This window comes from Sinocyclocheilus anshuiensis, unplaced genomic scaffold, assembly GCF_001515605.1.
Source record: "Sinocyclocheilus anshuiensis isolate Anshui unplaced genomic scaffold, SAMN03320099.WGS_v1.1 scaffold257, whole genome shotgun sequence".
Taxonomy (NCBI): domain Eukaryota; kingdom Metazoa; phylum Chordata; class Actinopteri; order Cypriniformes; family Cyprinidae; genus Sinocyclocheilus; species Sinocyclocheilus anshuiensis.
In genome coordinates, this window is record NW_015539889.1 from 2,635,644 (window position 1) to 2,646,134 (window position 10,491).

Consider the following 10,491-nt stretch of genomic DNA (forward strand, 5'->3'; position numbering starts at 1 on the left):
TTTGTTAAAGGAAAGTTCTCATTTCTAGTGTATATTTAATGTTCATATCCAAAGCGAATGATTTTTCATTTGCATTAATTAACCATAAAGAAATTATTTTATTATTTTTTGTCCTTATATAAAAAAATACTACTGAGTTGTTAAATATGTTGAAGGAAGTTTTTTAAATTGTGAAGTGTTTTTCTAGTTTGTAAATTATTGTTTATATTTAATGTAACTGTCTGTACACAAATAGATTATAGCAGTTTATAGCAAATAGCAGTTTTTTTTCTTATTTTCTCATTACTAAAAAGTATCTGACAAATAATATTCATATTCAAAGTTTTTGATTGCCATTACTTAGACAACATTATATTTTTTCAAAAAGGAATAAGAGTGTTAATGAACAGTTTCCGAGGTCTTATTAAATGCAGTTTTACAGAATAGTGTCTTTCTAGTTTTTTTTTTTTGGCAATTCATTTTTAATTTGGTGCATTGTGATTAAAAAAAAAAAAAAAGTTGATTCAGCCCGTTAGTGGCGACATTTCTTCTCATCCGGCCCTCACCCTAAAATGAGTTGACACCCCTGGTTTAAGCAGACTAAATGATAGGAGAAGTTGGCATTCATTACCAGAGAAAAGAGACATTTTCAAGAGAAGATCCGAGTTACAACATTTTGATTAAAAATTACAAGGTCAAAAACGTTTTTAGAAATAACATATGCTTGGATGAATCATTCACAATAGGATTAATAACGTGTATTTACAAAATAAATAGGGTGAATTTTAATTTCATGCTGACTTTAAGTGTCTTTTACCCAGTCTGCTGTGCAGAAGTTGACTGCCTCGGCAAAGTTGAAGCCCTGGTTGAAACCACTGTGATAAGCCCTCGGGAAGGTAATGACAAACTCACCAGCGCACTGGTTTGTACGGTAAATCTAAAGGAAGAAGAAGAAGAAGAAGAAGAAAAAAAAAAAAAAAGGTAATTGATTGAATGCACCTCACATGAATAAAAATGGCTCCATTTTATGTTATTAATGGTCTTTGTTTAGTCCATAACTCCACTCACTGGTACTCCATGACCCGTGAGCACATTTGGGTTCATGATGGTGACCAGCTGGTGGAGCAGGTCTGGCTGAGACTCAAAGAGCTCGGGGGCCAGGTTCTTCATCACTTTCTCCAACTGCTCAGCAGCGTAGCCAGGAACGCCATACCAAGTCTTTGGCTCTCCCCTGCAAATCAAAACAACAAAAGTGAGTGGAAAAACAACAAGCTCAGAAACTGTTAAAATGAAGCATACACAATCCATTTAATATGCCATGTACATGGAAGTTGATGAAGAGCATATACACTCACTCCATCTACCATGTAAAATGGGCTACTTTCAATCTGGAAAGTGCGAGTGTATTACCAGTGCAGATAGTTGATGGAATAACTCCAATGGTCCTCAATGTGCCAGCAGAAAGAGGAGAAGCACATGCCCACATAAAGCCATGGGAGCTTCATCCCACAGATGTCCGCTGTGACATGAGTCAGCACAGATGCATCCAACACTGGCATGTTGTTGAGGTTCCAGCCACTGCTCAGATAACCCTGGGCAAAAAGAAATATGATTTCATGAAACATGCATTTGTGAGATGTAGATCTGGGCTTTTAGCATACAGATTGCAAGAACAAAGCATGTCATGTTATTTCTGTACCTCCTCCTCTGGTGAGACTTTAAATGTGCCGTTCTTAACAGGGAAGCCACTTCCGAAATCCTTTGAAGCAATATCAGCCCCATACTCTACAGTAACATCCTCCTCAATGGTGCTAACCAGCCTCCAGAACTCCTTCTCCACCAGCTCTGTGGGAACCATCTGCCAAACGATAAGGCAGATCACTTCATATTCTACATGGTATGCAACCACATTAGTCTCACAAAAGTGTCGTTTAACAGACATACATGAACAGGCATGTTAAAGTAGTCAGACTTGAAAGAGTCAGCCATATCTCCAAAGGTGCGGAGGGTGTAGTCTCTGGGGGCCTGCTCGAACCCAAATGCCACCTGTGGCTTACCACACTCCTACAGGGAGAATAGAGAGGCCAATCATCATCACAAACTAAATACAAATGACTATTAAATACAACCCAGTATTACTAAGCAACATCACATGTACTAACAGACAGTAGGTAATAGGTGCAGAGAGCACAAACAGGAGCAGCTGTAATTTAGTTATGAAAATAGCTTCTAAGAATATGACTTTGTATTAAGGTAAGTCGGGAAGTCGTGGCCTAATGGTATAGGGGGAAGTCGTGGCCTAATGGTTAGAGAGTCAGACTTATAACCCAAAGGTTGTGGGTTCGAGTCTCGTACCGGCAGGGATTGTAGGTGGGGGGAGTGAATGTACAGCGCTCTCTCCCACCTTCAATACCACGACTGAGGTGCCCTTGAGCAAGGCACCGAACCCCCAACTGCTCCCCGGGCGAGTATGGGTCACCATACTTGGCCACATGTCACGTCACTTTCACTTTCAAAGGTAACATAACTATCATATGAGGTCACTAAGCAAACATGTGACAAAGACAAAGAAGTTGTCATGATGTCATCAGTTTGCAAAAGTAGACAGTTGGGAGTGGCTCACCTGAGCCAGGCACTTGGGGCACCTCCAGTCACCTTTGGGGACGTCATGGAGGGGTGGGATCAGACAGAATGTGTGATAACTGTCGTCACACCCATCACAAAGCAATAGTCTATCTTCATCACCTCCACCCCCACATACCAAGCACATATACTGCTCCACCTGTGGGGGAAAAACAAACAAACATTCCCATAACGGAATACAGTGCATACTTTGTTGTACAAAAACCAAATGGTCCTCTGACCTCCACCCTCACCTTTGCTTTTTCACCTTCAACTTGTTGCTCAATGGGTTCTTCTTTCACCTCCACTGAAATATTCTTTACTGAAAGAAATTTGTAAAGTAAATAAGTTTGAAATGTCACATTGCAGAGAGATTAAAATTTCCAAGTACACTACCGTCCAAAAGTTTGGGATTGGTAAGATTTTTTTGAAAGAAGTTTCTTGTGCTCAACAAGGCTGCATATATCTAATCAGAAACACAGTAAAAACAGTAATAATGTGATCAAATTTTAGCATTTAAAATAATTGTTTTCTATTTTATTGTATTTTAAAATGTAATTTATTCCTGTGATGGTAAAGCTGAATTTTCAACAGCCAGGATTTTTTGATCATTTGATGTTAATTTATTGTAACAAGGTAAAAGTCTTTACTGTCACCTTTGATCAACTTAATGCTTCCATGTAGGGCTGGGCAATTAGGCAAAAAAAAAAAAAAGAAAATCATAATTCAGTATTTTTTAGCTGAATTGCAATATACGGTATATCTCTCTGTGTATGTATGTATGTATGTATATATATATATATATATATATATTGTTTTTATTTTAAACCTGCCCAATGTTGTCCAATGAAACAACGTTTACATTAAAGGCAATGAAAACAAATATAGTGAAAGTAACCATGTAGACTATGGGCTATTATTTGCAAAAAAGGGGCTAAATAAAATCACATTGCATTCTAACATTGTAACATTACAATCTAAAAACAAAAATAATGCTTTTTAAAGGAGAAGATAATTCTCTAAAAAAATAAAAAAAATAAATAAAAGCACAAATTAATTGCATTATATTTTGATTACGCATTAAACAGTACAAGTATCCTCTCTGTCGGATCTCTCAGATTATGTGATGGGGCAAGCCGCTTTTAACTATGTGTGTTAACTACTGTATATCTTAATGAGTTATTTAAAAGCCCTTAATATAAAGCATGTCTCGTGTTTAGAACAAATCTGCTATTTTTCAGATGCTCTCGTATCAAACTACTGTACATCAATATAAACGGTATTGCCTCATAGCAAATCGTTTATAAAAAATATATAATCGATATATCGTACAAACTCGATATACCGCCCAGCCCTACTTCCATGCAGAATAGAAAGTATTCATTTCTTAAAAAAAAATTTAAAAAAAAAGTGTGTAGATGGATGTTAATACCAAGCCATGATGAACTTTAAAACATGCAATGTGATTTTTGGGAATAAATGTAGAAATAAAAAAATATGGATCTGTACCTGGTTCTGGTTTTGCCACATATGAGCCCATTCTCCTTCTCAGGTTGGGTTTGTTTTCGCATACCTCACCCGGTTCTGATTTAAAACAGCGGCCCTATGAAGAGAGGCAACGTCAGCAACTAAGGCATTATTATCTAGTTTGAACAAACTGGTCAAAGTATGAATCAGATTTCTGTATCTGTCCTTTACCTCGGTCCGTTTAGCTCTGCGGGCGATAGTGCAGGTTTCCGCTGGTTGCACCGACTGACGCTGGGGCAGGTCATGGGGTTTGTACTCCTTGTCTTTGGTGTCATTATTCAGAGTTGGCTTCTGAGAGTTCTGTTGAAGAAAGAGATTTAATGATGACACCATGCAAGTAATAAGCCCATATATTTACAACAAAAAACCCTTATAATATAAATTGAAATAATACAAATGCATAGCTGTATTTATAACACCATTATATGTGTGCACATGTGGCTTCACTCTTATCTAATTAGCCAAAAAGCCACATGACAGCAGGGTGGACATTATTAAAGCAAGTAACAGTGAGAGGCAAAGCAGATCAGCCCTAGGGTATTAACCATGGGGTAAAAGCAGCAGGCGAGTGGGCCTATTGCTCAGGGCTCATTGAATGAATTCACACCCCTTTATGGATAGGGGGAGGGGACTGTGGGTACAGCACTGAAAAACATGCACGTCAAAGAAAGCTGTTAACCACTGAACCCGCAGGAACACCAAAACACAGATGAACAGCCTGCCAGACACTACTTAAGAGTGTAAAAACAAACTACAAATGTCACCCTGTAAAAACATACACAGGAACACAACCACAAGTTAGTTGTATGATGTATTTCCCGAAGAGATTTTTTATGTAAACTACTGTGCACACCACCTAATCTGCAATGAATATATATGGTGAAAATAAACTAGGCCGCTTAACAACAATGCTTCATAAACTGGGGCACACTTCCTGTTCAGATACAGATGAGTTCTTTGCCAAAAAAATAATCATGGACAATGGCTGTCATGTGTGCACCATAACAAAGAACATTTATCCTGATAGGGATGGAAACGGAATGACATGAGGCTGAAAAGGGGAAAGGGGAGGTTATACAAGCGCTTTAGCAACCTCACCATAACATTAGCTCCTTTCTGGAACAAATAATATGGGTAGAGAATCCTCTCATAGTGAGCACGAAGGTGAGAGCCAACTGCTTTGCCGGGAGCAAAGCCCATCTTCAGTGCAATCTGGGACCATCTCCGCTCTTTACAGACCACATCAAAGCCTCCATCTTCTTTGACCAGCTAGACAGAGACAGGGGGTCACCAAAGACATGTTTACATCCATATTTGATTTTCAAAAAGGCCACTGAGAAAGTATAGGACAATGTTTTCAACTCTAGCATGCTAAATTACCTGTCAATTGCAGAAATTAAGTAATATGCTTAAAACTTTACACATGGCCACTAAAGACGACATAACCTCAGTCCTACCTTGTAAAGCACATATAAGTCCAGAGTTTTGCGCTCAACATGAGGAATTTTCAATGTACAACCCTGCAGTTCCCAGAACTTTGCTATCTGGTCCAGGAAGTTGAGCTTCACTCTGGTCTGGGCCTATAAAACAACACAACACAATCAAGTAAAGACCTTGTTCTTTCAATAGCTTCTGGTTTGCAAAGGAGAAAGCATCATGGCATTTTAAATGCAAAAGAATAAAAAAAAAAAATAATAATAATAATAATAAAATAAATAAATAAATATATATATATATATATATATAAATTATGTATATATAAATATAATAGATATACACACACACACACACACATCACACACTGTTCAAATATTTAGGGTCAGTTAGATTTTATAAATTTATTCGGCAAAGATTGCATTAAATTAATCAAAAGTGACAGTAAGACATTTATAAGGTTACAAAAGATTTATACTAAAAAATGCTGTTCTTTCTATTCATCAAAAAATCCTCAAAAATGTATCACCGTTTCCACAAAATTAAGTAGCTCAACTGTTTTCAACATTGATTATTCTTGAACACAAATCAGCATATTAAAACGATTTCTGAAAGATCATGTGACACTAAAGACTAAAGTATTGGCTGCTGAAAACTTAGTTACAGAAATAAAAAATTACATTTTAAAATATTACATTACAAAACTGCTATTGAAATACTGTATTTTTCATCAAATAATTGCAGCCTTTGTGAGCATCGGAGACATCTTCAAAAACATTTTAAAAATCTTACGGACCCCAAACTTGTGAACAGTAGTGTATATAAAAAAAACACAGAGCAACCAAAAGAGCTGGTAGCAACAATGAGACCTTATTGTGACTTTTCTTTTTGTTAGTGACCTTTTCAGAGTTGACACTAAACCCTGTGCTTTTAAGTGTGGCAGGCCAAAAAGAGGCCACGCTGGTTGCAGGTTTCGGTTTAGGTTTAATAAGGCCACATGAACATATCTGCAAATATAAAATATCTAACAAGCAGGAGACAAAAAAAAAAAAAGGTCTCACCTCTAACTCATTGAGCCTCTGAATGCGTGGTGTGAAATGCAGTCTGTCCACATCACAGGCAAATGGTGGCTGCCATCCCTGACATTAAAAATAAATAAATAAAATAAATAAATAAACGTGTTAAGCTTTTGTGTTTACCATTTGCCACAAGAGTTAAACTCCTGTCTAATGGAAGATAAATATTTGTGCTTATATCTGCATGTGGGTTTTTCATTATGCCACCTTTCTATTGAACAATATTTCTTATAAATACAATATGAAAGTGATATAACATTTAATCTACATCAAGGTGATTTAAAAAAAAAAAAAAACAACAACTCAAATTTCAATACTCAAAACAATATCATGACTGTCTTAATTTCAAGAGGTCCTGACTTGTTTTTCCACGAAATCACTTTCGTTAGAAGTCACGAGGTAGCTATTAATTCCATACAATGTAAAACAAAGTTATACAAGGGTCCAGAGATCCACCGGTATGATTCTGTAACTATTAACATTTTATTTAGATATACTTGCTAAAATATCAGTCATAAAAGCATTTTCGCAGTATAGCATTACTAGGATGGGTACAGATGACTACAAGACATTTCTTTATCTTTCAACTGAGGCCGTTTTAGGGTGTTAACAATTGTGAATAACAAGACAAACGCAAAAATATGCATAGCTAACACACCATCTGTGTAAACGTTTAAAACGCGACCTAAACTGAATCTCGCTTTTCACTTGCGTTGTTATTTACATCAAATTTCAGTTTCAATGGCCAAATGCAAATACACAACTCGACACAACATGGAGGACAACGACGGAGACCAATTACGCCACCTCAAACTTCAGCGAAATTTGTACATATTTGTTTCAAGATAAAACTTAAACCTTAAATTATGTGATAAACGACAGAAATGTGTTGACAAATTGAGTGGTTTTACGTTATTTGCTAGCAAAAGTGGTCATTGTTAGTCAAAGACAGTATTTCCGCAGCACCGAACAAACAGTACAAAATGCATTTTTCCACTTTTGCATAACAAACAGACACTTTTACACCATCATCAGATAACCAAGTAAAATGTTATATTTAAAAGCAAAAGCTTTGACGTTAAAAGGTAAAAATAGAAAGTTGCATGGTTAAAAAATGTTAACCAAAAAGTCCAGGTTAGGTTCAAAATGTTCTAAATTAATGTACAATTAATTTATATAATATTTGTCCTAGGTTTGAAATTCACTATCGAGGATTGTTCTTGTTTGGGTGGATGCATTAGCCAACATTGTTTTTGGAAGACAATAACAATCACCACATTCTGTCCCCCAACATTTTCCATCAACCAAACATTTATTTGAAGTATCTGCAAAAGAACAGCCATGGTGCTCAAATACGAGCAAGAGTACGATAAAACTCTCTTGAAAAGAAAGTGATGTTATTGTTGCCGCTTTTGGAGTAAACCGCACGCGAGCATTCTCGCATAGCTAGTAGCTGCGCGCACGCGCGCACACGCAGTTACGAACGTTCGCAATGGCTGGAGCCGCAATCCGCCATGTTGAAAAAACCTGTCTTCAGAAAAAGTGTTTCGGGATCTGCGATCTACGAGTAAAAAAACGACCGAGAGCTGGCGTGCATTTTACAGTTCTGTTACATGTCGAAGAAACTTACCGGGGGCGGTCGGATCTTGCAGATGCCAGTGTTTTCTGCAATTGGACGTATTTTGTTGATGAACCCAAAAGGGTCGGCAAATTCCTCCCAACTGGGCTCAAAGACAGGGCACTCCGGTGGTGGAATAAACTCGTTGGGTCGTGACTGGGTCATTCTGGGGAACTTGATCCAAATGATGACATGTAGAAACTGTAGTAAACTGTTTGAAGTTGAAGTAAATGTTTTAATTAGTCTCGAAAAGATGCCATAATAAAGAATGATTACACCTGAACTCCGACAATTAACATCCTCATCCACTTTGTGAAACGTACACACAGACGGAGTTCCAACGTTACAGAGTTTAGTAGTCTTCCGCGTTCAAAAATAGAGACGCTTGATTTCCTTTCTCCATCCATTATCACCAATGTAGAATTTTTTTAAAGTTTTTTTTAAATGTGCAATGCGCGTTTAAATTTTCTATAAGGTATGGCAAGTGGAAAACCCGCCTTTTTCAATATAGCAACATTTATGTAACTGTAACGATCGATACTAACAAAGCTTTTGGATTTGTAATGGTCAGCCATGATCAACATGATACACTAAACACAGCAAATATACATTACTTTATTTCATTCTATTATAGCAAACAAAATATAGAATTATATTTCAAATCTGACACACGTCGCTGTTTATAAAATTCATCCAGGTTTTATTTTCAAACGCGTTTGCTTTTTTCTTCGCTTTATCTCCTCGCGAAGGCGTAAACATATTAAGTAACATGAAATCTGTTGCCAAAAACAAAGCTTTTATATATGACAACCCTCTCAAAAACTTCTGTACATCTATGCGTTGTAATGTCTCCCCCAAAGACCTTTAAAAAGGCAGAAGTAGGCTGCCATTGAATTAAGGAAGTGACTTGCGCGGATTGATACACCACAGCTTCATTTTCACCGGAACTAATTATTTAAATGGACTCTTTCAAGTTACCCACTCGGAAGTAACAGATGTTGTCCAGGGACGATGAATTTAGCCACTCTCCACCCGACTGACATTTAAATTCACGATTAACCTCTGGAGCGGGGTGACATCGTGAAAATAGCACATCAAAAACCGTCTCGATACATAATCCGTGGGCATTTGAACAGTCACATGACCCGATTTCGGAATGCAGGATCCTTTAGCGGAAAATGAAATACTGTGCCAAGACAGAAAGTATCTCACCGTACTGGCGTTGCGGTTGACTTTTGTCTTTACATATCTTTGTGCAGAAGGTCCATCAACATCCACTGTATTATTCCACGCGAGTGATATCTATGAGCACGCACCACACGTCACCGCGGAAGCTGTCGCCCCCATAACACAGGACAGATAACACAGGACAGATAACACAGGACAGATATCCCCGGTTCCCTGATCCGCCTTTCGCAGGGAGAGCAGCCACAGCTTTTCTACCGAGGCAGACTAAGGTGTGGCAGGAGTAGCGTGACCTGATACCGACGATATCAAGAATTCTTACTGAAATGAATAAACCATCTTTGCTCATTTGACTTAAACCATGTGTGTCTTGGGGTCTTTTCTCCAAATAATTTGAAAGCATTATATTCTTGCTCACAGCAGCACATCCATTCAGGGTGATCAGATAAATTATATTGGTCTAAAACATGAAAATATATACATATATTACTTTTGTTCAAATACGATATATGACAACAGCATTAGTTTAAATATGTTGTATGAAAAATAACACACTCACACATATACAGTGGGTATAGAAAATAATCACCCCCTTTAAAATAATCACATTTTGTTGTGCTCTGCAGCCTGAAATGAAGACGGACACAGTTTTGTTTTATCCAGCTGTATTTACTCAGTGCAACTTAAAACATCCAAGAGAAAGATATAACACCATGTCAGAAAAAAAAAAGAAAAAAGAAAATATAGCTGCAAGCAGCGATTACCGGGGTTCAAGCTCTTTAAAACCTTTAAGGTGGTATGCTTTTAGGGTCTAGGCCAACCTGGATGTATGGTTGACAGTAAAACACATCCAAAATGGAGAATAGGCTCACAGACATGATTAAACTAGTATATTAATACTCAATAAGCATACTTGCACACAGACATACATGCACACTCATTTTGTTGCAGATATAGATATTTGAAATAAATGATAGGTGACAATACTTATTGCAAGTCTTCCCTTTTTAAGAGTTTATATATCATTTTCAGGTTTCAGTGTAATCATAA

The 10,491-nt window shown here is 37.2% G+C and overlaps 1 protein-coding gene across 2 annotated transcripts in view; it reads right to left on the reverse strand.

Annotated features, from left to right (window-relative positions):
- LOC107685701 (lysine-specific demethylase 5B-like) overlaps positions 1-9,739 on the reverse strand; it is a 23,021-nt gene extending 13,282 nt beyond the window's left edge. The window contains exons 1-14 of one of the 2 annotated variants that reach the window (XM_016482384.1): positions 9,469-9,739; positions 8,269-8,467; positions 6,624-6,701; positions 5,586-5,708; positions 5,227-5,397; positions 4,300-4,428; positions 4,111-4,204; positions 2,856-2,923; positions 2,603-2,761; positions 1,924-2,043; positions 1,679-1,837; positions 1,390-1,571; positions 1,048-1,210; positions 797-916 (exon numbers count right to left, since the gene is read on the reverse strand). In XM_016482384.1, coding sequence (XP_016337870.1) covers positions 797-916; positions 1,048-1,210; positions 1,390-1,571; positions 1,679-1,837; positions 1,924-2,043; positions 2,603-2,761; positions 2,856-2,923; positions 4,111-4,204; positions 4,300-4,428; positions 5,227-5,397; positions 5,586-5,708; positions 6,624-6,701; positions 8,269-8,421 — 1,719 coding nt within the window. In that variant the 5' untranslated portion in view covers positions 8,422-8,467; positions 9,469-9,739. Of the gene's footprint in view, positions 1-796; positions 917-1,047; positions 1,211-1,389; positions 1,572-1,678; positions 1,838-1,923; positions 2,044-2,602; positions 2,762-2,855; positions 2,924-4,110; positions 4,205-4,299; positions 4,429-5,226; positions 5,398-5,585; positions 5,709-6,623; positions 6,702-8,268; positions 8,468-8,579; positions 8,633-9,468 lie in introns of those variants that run through there. The other variant, XM_016482386.1, reaches the window with a different exon arrangement.
- Positions 9,740-10,491: the final 752 nt, after the last annotated feature.